The sequence below is a fragment of the Hylobates moloch genome, unplaced genomic scaffold (assembly GCF_009828535.3).
Source record: "Hylobates moloch isolate HMO894 unplaced genomic scaffold, HMol_V3 SCAFFOLD_8, whole genome shotgun sequence".
Lineage (NCBI taxonomy): Eukaryota > Metazoa > Chordata > Mammalia > Primates > Hylobatidae > Hylobates > Hylobates moloch.
In genome coordinates this window covers 42140143-42158234 of record NW_026652283.1, presented here as the reverse complement: position 1 = coordinate 42158234, position 18092 = coordinate 42140143, and the positions used below count along the sequence as shown (strand labels likewise).

General features: G+C 43.2%; 1 protein-coding gene across 3 annotated transcripts in view; it reads right to left on the bottom strand.

Moving 5' to 3' along the window:
• SMAP2 (small ArfGAP2) overlaps nt 1-11979 on the bottom strand; it is a 48664-nt gene extending 36685 nt beyond the window's left edge. Inside the window, exon 1 of one of the 3 annotated variants that reach the window (XM_032160409.2) lies at nt 11459-11979. In XM_032160409.2, coding sequence (XP_032016300.1) covers nt 11459-11561 — 103 coding nt within the window. In that variant the 5' untranslated portion in view covers nt 11562-11979. Of the gene's footprint in view, nt 1-30; nt 2182-9873; nt 9895-11458 lie in introns of those variants that run through there. The other 2 variants (XM_058443182.1, XM_032160411.2) reach the window with 2 other exon arrangements.
• Nucleotides 11980-18092: the final 6113 nt, after the last annotated feature.

The following is an 18092-nucleotide window of genomic DNA, read 5'->3' as shown; positions in this document are numbered from 1 at the left end:
AACTGAAGACGACCACCAGAGCAACCTTACGCTGACGGATGGCCACAGCTGAGGCAGATCTGGCTCATCTCTGGGGCTTTCCACTGGGGATAGACCTGCAGTTCAGCCATCAGTGGACCGGCATTCACAAAGCCTGTGGGGAAACACAGGATCCAGAAGAGTAGGGTAGGGAAGGAGAAAGTGTGGGAAATGGAATAGTCAAACACAGCAGTGAAATATTATATTTATTAAATATGAAGCTTCAAAAATGCATAGATGGACCTCTTAAGTTGAAATGGACCAGTTGAAAAGAACCAGTACTCTGGGAAGCAGTCTGATGGCTTTTTCAAATCCCAAATTACATTTTCATTACACCTGTGAATTACAGTAACACCTGCCAAGAGGAAATGAGTTTTTTGGAGAAAAGAAAGAAACAAGGAAACCTATGCAATTGTTACAGTTGGTAACTTCACTCAAACAACGAGAGTCCTTTATCTGTGGCCTCTGTGGGAAGTAACAGCCTAAAAGCAAACATACTCACACTGCACTGAAAACTCTGCTGGCCTAGTTCCACCAATTCCATTAATATAGCAAGGGCCCAAATGCAGGTGACCTGATTGACAAAAAAAGCACTTCTAGAAAGGGCTGAACTTGTCTCATATAACTCATTAGACACTTTTATAATCAAGTAGAAAACAAGTAGCCATGACTTGGAAAGCTCTGCCCTTAAATGGAGCAGCAGCAACATTCCTTACAAGACAAAATATTTTTTCAGGTCAGGGTAGAGGAAAACAGACCCAGTGATCTTGCCTCCCTCACCCAGTGCAAACTTATCTGAAGTTGTGGGGTAAAACAAACAAATCAATAAGACTAGTTAAACTGACATGCAGCACAAGATAAAACAGCCACACTGCAGTTACCTTAACTATAAAGAAAACACTGAGCTGAGGCCCGGGCTTGGTGGCTCACGTCTGCAATCCCAGCACTTTGGGAGGCCAAGGAGGGTAGCTCACTTGAGGCCAGGAGTTTGAGACCAGCCTGGCCAATGTGGTGAGACCCTGTCTCTACTAAAAATACAAATAATTAGCTGGGCATGGAGGCACACACCTATAATGCCAGCTACTTGGAAGGCTGAGGCATGAGAATCACTTGAACCCGGGAGCCAGAGGTGGCAGTGAGCTGAGATCGCATCAAAGCACTCCAGCCTGGGCAACAGAGCAAGACTCTGTCTCCAAAAAAATGAAAGAAAAAAAAAAAAGAGTGAGCTATACCATGTTTTAAGGCTGCAATCCTCAACATTCTCTGTGTATGGCTTCTGTGTTACTAACTCAAGCTGTCCAGTTGTAGATATACTCAATGTGGATACACCATACCTAGGACTTCCCAGAATTGACAGGGTGGGAACTTATTTTCTGAGTAACCAAACGATAAGTTGCTCCTGGCAGCAGCCAACAGTCAAATACATATTCAATACAGGAGCCAATTTGCCTAGTCATACCCCCTAAGTATATAAACTATGACTGAGTTGTTACATTACTTCCTGGGACTAATAATTGTTTCAGCAACAGTTGAGATCCTTTAGAAGCGTGCAATGTTGTATCTGCCGGAAAACCCTTCTGTTCTCTTGTCCAAAATAATTCAAATACTATAAGGGGAAAGAAATTACATCTTGGAGAATTCAGTGCCTTTGTGTCTTTACCTGTTTGCGCTGGGATCCCTCCCTTGCTCCGCTTGATCACAGGGAACTACATTTCCCAGGCTCCCTTTGCCAACTGATTTCGGGATAAGTTCCATCAATGGGAGGCACTGATGAGGATAAGAGGCAGGAGCAGGGAGCAGCCAGGGGTAATACGCTCTCTCACTCAGCCTACTTCCAGCTGCCACCAGACAGCTCCTCTTTCCATGCTTCCGCTCACACCAGACCACTCGGACTTCCAGCCCTTGGTGACACCAGTGCACCGTCTATTTTCCTTGCGGGCATAGTAGTTCCCAGGCATTGCTAATCGATTGGGTGCCTCACCAGCCCCTGTTCAGCTTCTTGGCTCTTCTAGCAGCCTTGTAACCCACTCTCTATTTTAAATTCCCTCTGCTTATAAGACCAACAGTGGCTTCTGTTCCTCTGACTGGTCCTTGACTGACATAGGGCCTTCCAAACATATTTTAAAACTTATTTTTCAGAAAATTAATAGCTTTCCTAAGAATTAAAAAATTATTCAGATAACCTAGAAAAGATCTCTTTTAATATGAAACAAAACATTTACAGATGACAAAATCAATTCATGCATTCAAACAAATATTTACTGAGAGCCTGGTCTGTGCCAAGCACTGTTCTAGGTGCTGGGAACACTACAGTGAACAAAACAGGCACAGGCCCCTGCCCTCTAGCTTACATTCTAGGGATGTATAAAGTGTGGCACATTATGATTTTAAAAATTAGCCAATACAGGACTGTTGCTTTAACAATAGAGGAATTTGGTAAAAGTGGATTAACTTTAAGGTGTTCTACTCTACAAAGGCTTGGTTCTTACCTTTTCAATGTGGTATGAACTGTCACATTCCAGGGGCCAATACAGAACTTCTTCAAAGCTAGTATCTAGTTAAACTGGCCACTTGATCAAACAGGAGTACAACTGTGATAAGGATTTAAGCAGACACAATAACAACAGATAGGCACTGTATGCTTACAGTGTAAAGCATATGCATGTTTTCTGCAGATTCTTGCTTGGCATCATTTTTACAGGAAATACCATTTGGAGGAACTGAGTCTGACTCAATTTAATAAGTCACTTTATCCCTTCTCTGTAGCACAGGTAGAGTCCATCAACGTAACATACAAAGCCAGTGGCAGTGTACATAACAAGTAGAATGTCGCAGTCACCGACTGCATGACACGATTTCCAAGATGGAATTTTCAGGCAGAAGAACAGAAACAGACAATGACTCATGTGATGAACAGTTATATAGACAACTGTGCCCAAGAAAGCTGCCACCTACATACCATAATGACATCAGATGAAAAATGCAGAAAAAAGGTAGTTTTCCGATTTATCTAGAAAAAAAAGATTTGCTGAAAAGTATATATACTGAGAGATGAGACTGCAGCTGCCTGTTTATGCATCCTAAGCACTGAGCAACCAGGAGCACACATCAGGTATTCCAAATATGACCTGCTTGAGGCTAAGAGCATGTTCAGCCTCAAAAATCAACATCAAGAGCTCCAGAAATAACATAATATCTACTGCTGGCACTTCACTAGACTTATGCTAAAATAATTTAATGTACCCACAAAGGTACATTTCAATGGAGAATTTAATGGGCACCATGCTCAGACCCTTCTTACTATTCAGCGATCAGGAAGCGTTTCATGCCTGCAATATTTATAACCCCATGTGAATAGCAGGTGGACCTACAATACTCTGGGCTTCTTACACAACAGGAAGTCTAAAGCATAGTGCATATTCAAAATCTCAATGCCACGAAGCAAGTCAACCACAGAGCTCAGGTTTTAACCTTACAGGATCCTGACTACCTGTCAAACTCTAGTCCTCATCACTCCTCAACATGCAGTCAAAATATACTAAAGAATCCCCACACGCACACACACAAAACAGTGCACCTTCGAGGCTTTGCACATTCTGTTCCCTCTTCCTAGAATGCAAAGTTCCCTAAATTCGCTTGGCAAAGTCATGCTTATCCTTTAAGACACAGCCTACTTTTCTCTTTGAAGCCATGACTTCCTGAGGAAGACTTCTTTGCCTTTTTCAATGCTTTCATTTCTCCCTGTATACCATGCCACAATAATTTCCATATTGCATCATTTATATTTGTACACATCTGCTTCCCCATTAGACTGTAAAATCCTTGAGACCAAAGACCCTTTCTTTTAATCTATATGTCCCGGTACAATGTCTGAGAAAAAGTAGGTAGTAAGTGCTTAAGAAACATTTTCTGAATGACTATATGTAGTGGGGGATCTCAGGCTTGCAAAGTTCCCCTAAAAGATACTACATTTTCTATTCTTCATCTCACTGGCACCAAATGATATTTAAAGGGCAAGGAGAACAAATAGGAAAGTACCTCTCAGGGAACAAGTTTAATATGTTGACATTAAAAGACAATCTAATGGGGATTTTGATAAATCACTTTCAGTGAAACTATCAATCTAACCATGACTGTCAGAGTTATAGTGCACTAGCTGTAAACACCCAGAAATGTATGTGATCTTGGCAAGAGAAAGGCATTTAACAACTAGAAAAGGAAGCAGAACTCCTTCTGTTGTTTAGCGCCACTGAAATTTTTACTTTTTAAAAGGTGCCACAGGCTGGGCGTGGTGGCTCACACCTATAATCCCAGCACTTTGGGAGGCTAAGGTGGGCGATCACCTGAGGTCAGGAGTTCGAGACCAGCCTGGCCAACATGATGAAACCCCATCTCTACTAAAAATACAAAATATTAGCCGGGTGTGGTGGCAGGTGTCTCTAATCCCAGCTACTCGGGAGGCTGAGGCAGGAGAATCGCTTGAACCCAGGAAGCGGAGGTTGCAGTGAGCCAAGACCACGCCACTGCACTCCAGCCTGGGCAACAGAGCGAGACTCCATCTCAAAAGAGAAATAAAAAGTGCCACAGATTCAGCTAAAATAATTTAAAATTGATAGGAAAGTTCATTTCTAAGGAATATTTAACAAGCAATGACTTGGCTATCAACAGAAAACAAATGTAAAGCAAAGCTAAAGATTAATGTACATGAGTTAAAATTTAAGAGAACTATGAGAAAATTTCTACACAAAGAAATTCCCAGGCCGGACGCGGTGGCTCACGCCTGTAATCCCAGCACTTTGGGAGGCCGAGGCGGGCGGATCACAAGGTCAGGAGATCGAGACCATCCTGGCTAACACGGTGAAACCCCGTCTCTACTAAAAATACAAAAAATTAGCTGGGCGAGGTGGCAGGCGCCTGTAGTCCCAGCTACTCGGGAGGCTGAGGCAGGAGAAAGGCATGAACCCGGGAGGCGGAGCTTGCAGTGAGCCGAGATCGCGCCACTGCACTCCAGCCTGGGCGACAGCGAGACTCCATCTCAAAAAAAAAAAAAAAAAGAAAGAAAGAAAAAAAGAAATTCCCTGGTCTAATCTTTCATACAAGTTTGAAATCAGGAAACATCCAGAGACCATCCTCAAGGGTACCATAAAGCACATTTGCAAAAATGCCAGAACTCCATATATAGGAAATGGTTTTGGCTTAAAGACTAGGGAATTACTGGGTGAGTCATTCTAACTGTGGCTTCCAGTAACCAGATTATCTTAAAAGGGAATAAAGTCAAAAGTAAAACTAATAAAATCAAGATTAAAAAATTTATGATCAGCAATGGTAAAAATAAATAATGCAGACATTTGTGTAACACATTAGTTTACAAGGCACTTTCATTTTTCAAACTAGGAAAATTAAGCTGAGAAAGTTAGGTGGTATGTGGAATCAGGTCACCAAGCTGCAATAAGCAAAGTAAAGGAATTTAACTGGCTGTTCCAATACCAGGTCTACAGACTCTTCCATTACTCTGCCTCTCTGCCATCTTAACGGTAGGCTTATATGTGTCTATGGGCCTAGGACACTTTCTAAGATGCCTTCAAAGACAGCAGTGTCCGCTGGGCATGGTGGCTCATGCCTGTAATCCCAGCATTTTGGGAGGCCAAGGTGGGCAGATCACTTGAGGTCAGGAGTTCCAGACCAGCCTGGACAACATGGTGAAACCTTGTCTCTGCTAAAAATATAAAAATTAGTCAGGTGCCTGTAATCCCCGCTACTCAGGAGGCTGAGGCAGGAGAACTTGAACCCGGGAGGTAGAGTTTGCAGTGAGCCAAGATTGCGCCACTGCACATAGCAAGACTCCGCCTCAAAAAAAAAAAAAAAAAAGAGAGAGAGAGACAGCAGTGTCTTCCAAATCATTTAAGAATATCTTTCAACTTAGTCAAGATAACTTGGTCATAGCCTTAGCAAATACCTTCAAAGAACAAAGCACTCCTCAGTGTGCATGGAAAGTGAATGCTCTCCATGTTCTGTTGATTGAAAAATGCAGATGCCAAGAGCTGTGGGTAATATTCTACCATTTGCATAAAAGCACTGCAAAGGAATATATTTAAATGTAGTTGTTTGTCTATGCATACATTATCTCTTAAAAGTCATGTAAGAAATTGCCAGCAATGGACTAGGTGCGGTGGCTCACACCTGTAATCCCAGCACTTTGGGAGGCTGAGGCTGGTGGATCACCCGAGGCCAGGAGTTCGAGGCCAGCCTGACCAACATGGTGAAACCCCATCTCTACTAAAAATACAAAAATTAGCTGGGCGTGGTGGTGGGCGCCCAGCTACTTGGGAGGCTGAGGCAGGAGAATCACTTGAACCCAGGACGGAGAGGTTGCAGTGAACCAAGATCTCACCATTGCACTCCAACCTGGGCGACAAGAGCAAAACTCTGTCTCAAAAAAAAAAGAAAAGAAAAGAAAAGAAATTGCCAACAATTGTTACTTCCACGGAGTGAAAATGGTGGCTCAGAGATGAGGGACAGCAGAATGATTTTATACCGTACATATTCCCCTTTGGACCTTTTGGATTTTGAACTACATGAAAGTGCTACCTTTTTCAAAAAGTACATTTAAATGTAAATTTAAAAATATATAATAGGAGTTGGAACAGAGGCAGTGGTTGGGTGGGGTGAAACATTTCAGAGATAGGATGTAGCAGAAGAAGGGAAAAACAAAAAATTACTATACTTTCTGCCGGACTCTAGAATTTCATGTGGTGCTTCAGTCTGAAGTAAATACTCCTCAAGATGATCAAATGTCTTGTACTACTAACTCTTTGCTCTGCCGGGTATGGTGTGTCACACCTGTAATCCCAGCACTCTGGGAGGCTGAGATGGGAGGACTGCTTCAGCCCAGGAGTTAGAACTAGCCTGAGAAACATAGTGAGACCCTGTCTCAATTGGCCTCTCAAAGTGCTGGGATTACAGATTTGAGCCACCGCACCCAGCTTCTATTCTGAAGTTTAAATCACATACCTTAAAAGTCAACTAATAAATGTTCCTAAATAAGCAGAAGAATTTAAAAATAAAAGTCATTGCCAAAGAGTTATATTTTGGAACACTGCAAAAATACCTGCTCATAGGTCGGTAGTCTATGCCACATCATCTAACTGGATATTAATAGATGAGCAATCACTCACCATATCTTGTAAATGAACAAATAAATAAATCTTCGCCCATCAAACAGCTCTCAATTTCTCACAAACCTTGACACTAAGAAAGGAGTGTCCCAATAGTGGACACAAATATTTAGGTCATCAGAAAGGTATAGTCAGCCCTACGTTAGAAATGGGTTCTGCATCTGTGGATTCAACCAACTGCAGATTGAAAATATTCTAAAAAATGGCTGGGCCCCATGGCACATGCCTGTAGTCCCAGCACTTTGGGAGGCTAAGCGGGAGGACAGCTTGAGCCCAGGAGTCTGAGGCTACAGTGAGCTATAATCACACCATTGCACTCCAGCCGGGCGGCAGAGCAAGACCCTGTCTATAGAAAAAATAAAAAGGAAAGAAAATATTCAGTAAAAAATGGATGGTTGAGTCTGTACAGAACATGTGCAGACTTTTTTCCTTCTCATTATTCCCTAAATGATACAGAGTAACAACTACTGGCATAGCATTAACATTGTATTAGATATTATAAGTAATCTAGAGACGATTTAAAGTATAAGGGAGGATGTGTATAAGTTATAGGCAAGCACTACACCATTTGTATCAGGGACTTGAGCATCTGTGGATTTTAGTGCCCCAGAAGGTTCCTGGAACCAATCCCCCATGGATACCAAAGGACAACTGTAGATCCTTTCATGGTAAATAAGATAGTGTCCGGTTTAAAACACAGTCTCTGAAGGGGTGGCTTAGCAGTTGCTCCTGACACACTGATAAAATCTAGAACTGCTGAGCTAGAAGTTAAAACTTGGACCAGTATGACCCCAAGTACAAAGGAAGTATGATCCATACCCAAAAATGGAACCCAGCCTCAATCAGCCAGAGTTACCATTGACATAACCAGAATTTTCAGTAGTTTTGTCCTCTGTTCTATCACTACCTAAGTCAGTCCAAAAGTTCACCCTAAAAGTCACATTAACCCCAGGGTTTTGGGTAATGAAGAAAGCACATCTTGAGCCTAGAGCAAATCATAGCATTTCTTAAACAGGCAACCCCAAAGCAGTTTCCTTTCCCACAGTGAAATTACTGGAATGGCTTAGTGGTCCCAGAAACTGGTAAGACTCGTGCCCAGGAGAGTTAAAAACCCCAGGATCAACAAAACTTGTACGAAGTAAAAAGAACACATGCTTGTTCTCTGTTCTGATGTTTATTTGTTGTGTTTTGTTTTTGAGACAGGGTCTTGCTCTCTGACCCAGGCTGGAGTGCAGTGGCACTCGATCATGGCTCACTGCAGCTTCGACCTCCTGGGCTCAGGTGCCCAGGTGATCCTCCTGCCTCAGCCTCCTCAGTAGCTGGGACCACAGATGCACGCCACCACACCCAGCTATTTTTTCAATTATTTGTCGAGACAAGGTCACACTATGTTGCCCAGGCTGGTCTTGAACTCCTGGACTCAAGTGATCCTCCCTCCTTGGCCTCTCAAAGTGCTGGGATTACAGATTTGAGCCACCATAGCCAGCCTCTATTCTGAAGTTTAAATCACCTACCTTAAAAGTCATCTAATAAATGTTCCTAAATAAGTATAAGAATTTAAAAATAAAAGTCATTGCCAAAGAGTTATATTTTGGAACATTGCAAAAATACCTGCTCATAGGTCGATAGTCTATGCCACATCATCTAACTGGATATTAGTAGATGAGCAATCACTCACCATATCCTATACAGTTAACTTCCAATTTTTTAGGAAAGGACACAGGAATACAGGTAAATAAACTGAAACCCAATTCTCATTTTAGCCAACACTTTTTAAATTCCTCCTCCAATGAAATGTATTTTTTATCAGTGCTAACAGGTAACAATTTATTGATCCAAACATCTTTTCCTTCAACAATCTGATAGTTGTCCAAATGATCATTATGACAATCAAAATTAGAAAATAGTAGGGGAAAAATAGTGAGAGGGCTTGGAGGGGTGGAATGGGATAGATAATTCATAAATTGGATAAACAGAGGCCTCAACAAATGCCTATTTGTCATAATTGAAAGATGACTGACCCATTGTCATCTCATTTTTAATACAATGACCAAGTCCCTGAAGCCACCCGGTAAAATGTAAAACAAACTTTTGAAAAGAAATTGTTTGAGGATCCAGGATTCTACCATCAACAGTAGTTAATAAAGTTTACAAGCCAGCAGTTACTAGTTCTCATTAAGAATTAACTGACATTTCATAACCTGATCCCCAGTAAGCTTATTAATAAAAAGCAACGGAAATTTTGGGCTGGGCATGGTGGCTCACGCCTGTAATCCCAGCACTTTGGAAGGCCGAGGAGGGTGGATCACCTGAGGTCAGGAGTTCGAGACCAGCCTGGCCAACATGGTGAAACCTTGTCACTACTAAAAATGCAAAAATCATCTGGGCATGGTGGCGGGCGCCTGTAATCCCAGGTACTCGGGAGGCTGAGGCAGGAGAATCACTTGAACCCGGGAGGCGGACGTTGCAGTGAGCCGAGATTGCACCACTGCACTCTAGCCTGGGCGACAAAGCGAAACTCTGTCTCAAAAAATAAAAATAAAAAACAAAATAAATAAAAAGCAATGGAAATTTGGAGGAAGAAGTAGTGAATCAGCCTCTCTCTTCCATATACTGTATTTTATTGGAATATGAGTAAGTATAAGGGTAATATGAGAAATGGGGGGGGGGTTCTAGTCACCAAAATGGCATCTGACTCTCCAAATGCAGCAATGCTCACTCCAGTGGGTTGCTTCACTGTGACTCAAGATCTGTCAAATGAGGACATAAGGGAATTTGAATAAAGCCAAGATACACTCCTAAAATAAACCGAATCTTCCAATAGGCCTAACAGAAGATGTAACAAGAATCAGCAAACTAACCTACTCAACATAAATTGATTCTAAAATACTTTTTAAAATGAATTATCGCTAATGCAAAAACTCAGGAAAGAAGTCTAGGAATTTGTTTTCCTAATGGCACATTCCATTTATCTATTGGTAGAGGTCACTAAAATACATTACTAGGTGTCTATGTATCCCTCTCCTGTTCTCCTTTTATAACCTTATTCTTCAAAAATAAAAGGTAATTAAGTGAAAGCATCAATTAAATATGTCCTTCCTTTCTCAAAATAGATAAATACGAATATAACTGAATCTTTGTTTTATAGTATATGCCCACTACGCTGTACGGCAAACAACCATGGCAAATCCACTGCATTATGAACAAAAGTAAATTAATAGTCGCCCTCAAAAGATAACTATCCATTTCTCCCCAACCAAAGGGAAAATAATTTTCCCAATCCTCCCATTATATGCCAAAAGAATTAGAAAATACAGGAAAAAAAAGATTCATAGAAGCGTGTATAAATGTCAAGTGCCAACATTTCACTAATAACCAAGATTTCCTATTGTACTGACTTTTAATTGTATCAAATCATGAATCTTCTAGGGCACAGAAAACAGACTAAATGGCTCTGCCAATTTACAATGATCATATTTCACCTTTAGAAGTGTAATCACCATGGAAGCAATGAATTCATCGACTTCATCTTTCTCTCTCCACTGATTAAACGGATCCTGCACTACAGACATAATCGGCTAGTTTCTGCCACCACTCATACATAGGCCTCCAACGCACTCTACAAGCCAGGGCTACACTGCCTAGAAATCCGCACTGTGTCACTGCATAAGGCAGTTTCCCACTGCACACATCCGGGAAGAATAAAGTCACCTAAGCACTCTTGTCAGATCTTAGCAAGGCTGCAAAATGACAGGAGTTGCTAACCAAATAGCAGGAAGCAACAATCACCACCTTTAAAAATCATTTAAGCAGTTTTCGTCTCCGCCATCTCACTTCCCTCCTCCTCCTCGTCATTCTCTCTCTCTCTCTCTCTCTCTCGCTCTCTCTCTGTTACACACACACACACACACACACACGCACTGCAGTTCATCCCCAGCTGGGGACATGCTGGGAGCTCTGGACAGCCGGCCCAGAACTCATTCAGAGCCCTCAAATACAGACATTCTCACCTGAACGCGCCAGGCAACTTCCACCCGCACCATCACCTCCGCCCTCCCCGACACACACACACTCGCCCTCGCAAGCTCTCCCCATACCAATCCCCCAGCTGCAGAAAGCCCAGCAGGCTCATTGCAAGCGCAGCACGCGTTACCACTTATAAGCCGAGCTGGGCGGCCTAAGCTTCAGAAACCTCCTCTTCACGCAGCCCACCCCCACCACCCCGGCGCGGCTGGACCCCTGGCCCGCCAGGTGGGATGCGCTACCTTTAGACTGGCAATCCGCACAAAACTTGTTATCCTCCTCCAGCAGCAGGTTGGCCAGGACAGCCTGGTACCGATCCACGTCCTTCACCGACTTGCCTGTCATGGCCAGGGTGCCGGCGGGGGCAGAGGGCGACGCGCCCTCCTCGCCCCCAGAGACCCCTGCCTCAGTCCGGGGGTGAGGACTCCCGGTCCCCCGCCCAGGGGCACCTCCTGAGCGGGGAGAGCCCTCTCCTCCGGCCCCGCCGGACCCCCCTTCCCGGGTCGGGGGCGTCCGTCCCCCACTCCGCAGCCCCTCGGCGCGGCGCCCCTTGGCGGGCTTAGGGACAGGCCCGCGTCCAAGAGAGGCTGCGGGGCCAGAGACCCTCAGCCCAGGCAAAGGCAGACCACAAGCCTCCTGGGTACCGGACGCAGAAATGACCCTCTGGCCGGCCTGTCTGCTGGCCTTGCGTCCCGCGCCTCGGTTTCCCTGGCAGCTGCCGTCAGCTCCGCTACCACCTCCACCGCCTACTTCCGGCAGCTCTTCCTCCCCACCTCCACGCTGCCCAGCCCGCGCATGCGCCCCGCCCCCACCGCGCCGCACTGGGCTCTTCCTTCAGCTCCGCCTCTCGGGAACCAATCCGTGGAGAAGCGGGGGGCGGGGCTTGGGTGGGGGCGGAGGGAAGGGGTGGGCCCGCCCCCTGCGTGTCCTTGGAAGAGAATGAATGGAGCCTGGTAGAAAGGGAGTGGAGGGAATGGAAGAAAGTGAAGGAAGACAACAACTAACATTTACTGAGCTCTTACTATGCGCTAGGCACTGTGTTAAGCGCTTTGCATGAATTATCCCAACATAAGCCTCACAACAACCGTATGAATTACTTATCATCCTTATGTAATCTGAGGGTTGTTGATACCCCAAAGTCCTCCAGCTTGTTTTTTCCAGCAGCCAAATAGAAGTGTCCAAGCCCCTAACCCAGGATATAGGAAAGTCTCCCCCTCCGCAAATTTTCAGAGGACTCTGGTCACCTCTCACTTGGAATACCTGCTCCCACTGATATTCATTAGCCCTCCTCTGTCACTCCTGCCTTTTTGGATATTGTTTGGCCTGGTGCCCAGACAGTTTGTTTCTTCTTCCATTTCTTAAATTCTCACAAAACAGCGAGTTTTGCGTGGCAGACTTTTACTGAACGTTCTTTGGGAAGGGTGGGGGACAATGATTAAAGCATAGCACAGAACAGGCAACTCCTTAAAAATGATTGTTAAACATCATTGTCCAAAGCCACCCTTGCTACAGATAATTTATCATTGGCTGTCCTTTTCCTTAGGGATCCACCTGCCATCTGGCTTGTGTTTTCATTCACTCATTCATTCACTGAGCACGATGTTGCTGAGAAATTTCTAAGTATCAGGCACTGTACTAGGGGAGAGGGAAACAGCACGATCCGATTTGTGGTTTTAAAAGGTCACTCTGGCTGCCATGGAAATAATTAATCAGGGAAGATAGTAAGCAGATGCTAAGAGTTATCTAAACTCTAGTGAAACCCTCTCTTCCATTTCTTTACTTTCTTCCAAGACCAGGATCCCCTCAAAGCTTTCATCTCATCAGAGGAAAACTAAACATTTCTATTACTTTATTAATCACAACAATTGAATTTTCTCGCTAAGCCTCTTCCCTTCTAGCCATGCCTAGGGGACTTGACTTTTAAAAACACACAAGTTCATTGGGGTGTTTTTCCTGAGAAAACCCATCCAAATAGGTATTACAATAACCATTTTTCAGTTGAAACAGACAGTCAAGATTAACTAGTTACTGGGTGTGGTGGCACATACCTGTAGTCCTAGCTACTCAGGATGCCGGAGCCAGAGCATCACTTGAGCCCAGGAGTTGGAATCCAGCCTGGGCAACACAGTAAGAACCACCTCTCCAACCCCCAATGTACCCCATTACCCTGTCTCAAACAACAACAACAAAACCCAGTTAATTGCGGTGAGTGGTGATTGTACCTTAGTTCAAGCCCTCCCCATCTTCATCTCCTCACTCTGCAAATAGCCTTCCTGCCTTAGTCTAAATCTGGTTAAATTAATCCTTCACCGTGCTCTCTAGAGGGAGCTTTTAAATGCTGATTCTGATTGACTCACACTCTCCTGCTTAAAAAATCCTTTAGTGGCTCTCCATTGCCTATGGCAGTGTTTCTCAAATTTTTCCATCTAGTGAGAGATCTCATGGCTTTGTGGTTAAGCACACAGACTCTCGGGCAAGAATGCTTTAAGTTTAAATCCTCAGCTTTTACCACCTATTATCTGTGTGACTTTGAGCAGGTTACTTAGTCTCTCGGTGCCTCAGTTATTTCATCTATAAAATGGGAATGATGCTAACATTAATAGTACCTATTTCACCAGATTATTATGAGGCTTAGCTGAGATAATGCCTGTAATATAATTAGAACAGCCCTTGGCACATAGTGAATGATAGACAATTAGCATTCTTCACTAAATATTTCTGGCGTTTTGCCTTCTGAGCACGTGGTAGGATTTTATTTCCTGGCCTTCAAGTGACTGGGAAAGACCAATGAGTTTGAGCAGAAAGGATGGATTACTTTGTCTCTGAAGCATTTGTTGCTTTGAGACTCTTCTGCTTCTCTTTCCCTCTGGCATAGCAACTATTGACGCTGAAGATGTTGTTTGCTCTATTAGCCTGGATTTCTGTGTAGCTGATAAACAAGAGCTCTCTGCCAGCCCATAGAGGATAACTTAGCATAAGCAAGAAATAAGCATTGTGTTTCCATTGAGTTTTGTTTGTTTGTTTACCACTGTATAAGCTAGCCTATCCTAACAGATACATCAAGTATTAGCTCTTTTTATTATCTTTACTAATAGCAGAGTAAAGTGAGTGCATAGCCCAGGGTCTGAGGATATAAACAAAGCAAACTGCTCTTCCCAAGTACACATTTTTTTTTGAAGTCTTGAATTTTGCTTTGACAAGTCTTGCAAAAATGTTCACTCTGTTCCATCATGCACATGTTATCTTACCATAAAACTGTTTCCACATTAGTTATAGAATTTTTTTTTTTTTTTTTTTTTTTTTTTTTTTGAGACTGAGTTTCGCTCTGTCGCCAGGCTGGAGTGCAGTGGTGCGATCTCGGCTCACTGCAACCTCCACCTCCCAGGTTCAAGCAATTCTTCTGCTTCAGCCTCCCAAGTAGCTAGGACTACAGGCACGTGTCACCTATCCCACCTAATTTTTTGTATTTTAATAGAGACAGGGTTTCACCCTGTTAGCCAGGATGGTCTCAATCTCCTAACCTCGTGACCTGCCCACCTCAGCCTCCCAAAGTACTAGGATTACTGGCATGAGCCACCGCGCCCGGGCAGTTATAGAATTTTCTATCTGTCCCAGTGGCTACTGAGCATAGTTTGGTTGCACTGTATCTAATGGATTTCAGAAAATTGGAATGAATTGAAGAATCCTGATACCACATTTCATACTCAGCTTCCAGATAATTTCTCTTTATTGTTTTTATTTTGTTTTGTTTTGTTTGGTTTTGTTTGGTGGCAGTAGAATTTATTAGAATGTGCCTTTTACAAAATTATTTGAAATAGAGATGGAGTCTTGCTTTGTTGTTCAGGATGGTCTTGAATTCATAGCCTAAAGTGATCCTCACACCTTGGCCTCCCAAAGTGCTGAGGTTACAGGCATGAGCCTAGAATGTGGCTTAATACGGGTGCCTGGGCTTGCCCACAGTGCTCTCAATATACAAAGCTCGAATGTCTTGACAATTTTTCTTGAGTAATGACACTAAGAAGTTGACAGCCAGGTGAATGTTATTTACAAGCTCATCGTCTGTCAGCTTCACATGGCCAACAGCCACAGCCAGACATAGCACCTTCTTCATCTGAAACTTGGTTGTGGACTTCACCTCATCCACTTTGGCCACCATGTTTTTGTTGTGTGTCAGCAGGGAAGGGAACTTACCCACCTTATTTAGGCCTGGGCCAAGATTCATGGGATCTGCTTGATCAGATACTCTGAGGCTAAAAAGACATCATACTTCTTTGACAGCAGTTTGACCAATTATTATTCTTATTGAGCTTTTCAGCACCTTGATGTCCCTGTGGAGGATGTCCACAGCCTTGGACCATTTTTTTTTTTTTTTTTTTTTTTTTTTGGAGACAGGGTCTCACTTTGTCACCCAGGCTGGAGTGCAGAGGCTCGAACGTAGCTCACTGCAACCTCGACTTCCCAGACTCAAGCAGTCCTCCCACCTCAGCTTCCTGAGTAGCTGGGACTACAGGCATACGCCACCATGTCCAGTTAATTTTGTGTATTTTTTGTAGAGACAGGGTTTCACTATGTTGCCCAGGTCGGTCCTGAGCTCCTGGAATCAAGCGATCCTCCTGCCTTGGCATCCCAAAGTGCTGGGATTACAGGCATGAATCACTGTGCCTGGCCCATCTTATTTTTCTTTAATAAATTATTTTCTGTTTGTAGAACTAGGATCTGGCTATGTTGCCCAAGCTGTCTCAAACTCCTGGCCTCAAACAATCCTCCCCACTCAGCCTCTCAAAGTGCCGGGATTACAGGTGTGAGCCACCGTGCTTGGCCTCTTTTTTTTCTTTAAATCCGAGTATTTTGAAACCCTAACTCACATAAATAAGGACAAAATAAAAACCACTATACTAGAGAAGCCACAGTAGTAACATGCCCACATTACTACCAAGAAAGAGGCGTGGTGAACATTTCTGGACTATTGCCACAGGAAACTCTCATTAGTGTATCTTATAGCTAAGAGAACAAAATCGCTTAAGCCGTATGTTCATCAGTTTCTGATTCACTGGCCAGTCACTTTACCTATACCGGATAACACTCATAGAATGACTTGTTCATTTAGAAAGCTGAATAATTATGCTCCCTGTTTTACTATGAGCTCTGTGTTATTTGTCACGTGCAAATGAGCTTAGTGAGACTAAGCTTAGTGAGCTTCGTGATTCCCCTCTGGCCACAGCTGGTCTAAATGCTGCCTCTGGGGGCACCGGCTGAGTTCTGCCCAGGGTTGCTTTCCACTGTGACAAGGCAGCACTGAGTTCTAATGCAAAGTCCCACAATCATTGCACTCTCCTTCCCCCAAGTACACCAGTTCGCTCTCTGATCCACACAGCTGCTGGTGGGGAATGGGGGAGTACTGGCATCAGCAATTCAAGACTGTCTTTTGTACTCTCTTCAGTGTCTCTTTCTGTAATATGAAGTTAAAACCAGGTACTGTGATTACTCACTGTATTTTTGGTTCATATGAAGGTGATTTTTTGTGTGGATAGTTGTTCAATTTGGTGTTCCTGTGGGGAGGACAATTGGTGAGGTCTTCTATTTTTGGCCATCTTGCTCTGCCTTCCTATATATATATATTTTTTAAGTTTTAAATCAAAGTAAAACATGCACATAGTTTTAAAAGTCAAGTAATTATACAAGGGTTATAATGACAAACAGTAATCCTCTGCCTCATCTCTGCCCACACTGGTCCCTACTCCTCTGAGACAACCATTTTCAACTCTTATAGCTGTTTCTTCTACAATTTATGTATTGCCCAAATAACATGCTTATATCACCATGATTTACCTTCCCAGCTTTGTTTATTCACTTCCTGCTATGGAAGATGAGGATTTAGATTTCTTTATATATACTCTCCCAGACGTCCTTTCCCACATTTTCCTAGTATAGTTAAATGACAATATTTTGTTAAATTGATGCTCAATATTATGACTTAATATTATTGACAGTTATGACTTAATATAATATTATGACTTAATATTATTGACAGTTGTGCTTTGTATTCATTGATTGCAATTTTTTCCTGGTTAAACTTTTTGTTTTTCCTGGAGTCAATAATTGCTCCACTTTGGAGTGCTTAATTTTCTATGAATCTATGATTAATTCATCTCCTAATCCTCTGACAGAAGAGAATTTCCTCTTAGTGAGTTCTAACACATCAGCTAAGCTATAAATTTCATTATTCTTGGCACTGTCCATCCTGAAGCTTCTGCCCTGCTGCTCCAAACTGGAGAAGGCCTGCTGCTGTGTAATCATCACCCTGGAATTCCCCTTCACTATCATCCTGGGAATAGCCTTCCTCTTTTTCCTGTGTTGAATGCTCTATATTCTGGATTTGGTGCTTACGAGGGACAGAGCAAGTATAACTGACCAAGGCCTACTCCAAGAACTCTGTAGTATAATGATAGGAAACTGCCCCACACCAGAGCATGTCAATGTGAAATGGCAGAACACTGGGGGAAAAGGCAAGATCTGAAGTTTCCAGAGAGGAAAAACAAATCACATGAAAAAGAATCGGGAATGAGAATAGCATGGAGTTCTCAACAGTAGCACTGGAAGCCAGGAGACAATGAAACTTTGCCTCCAAAATTCTGAGAAAAAAAAGAGTTGCCAACCCAGAATTCTGTACCAGCCAAACTACTATTCTAGAGGCAGTGTTGAATAAAGACAGTTTCACATACCGTAGATTTCAAAATCTTGCCTCTTGCGCTGGCTGTGTTATATTGGCTTCCACATCCTCTCTCAGCCCTTCACCTGGCTCTGAGGTCTAAGAGACAACTTTGATAGATGTCATCAACCTGGCTCCTCTGCACACCAGCTTTTGGTTGTCTTCAA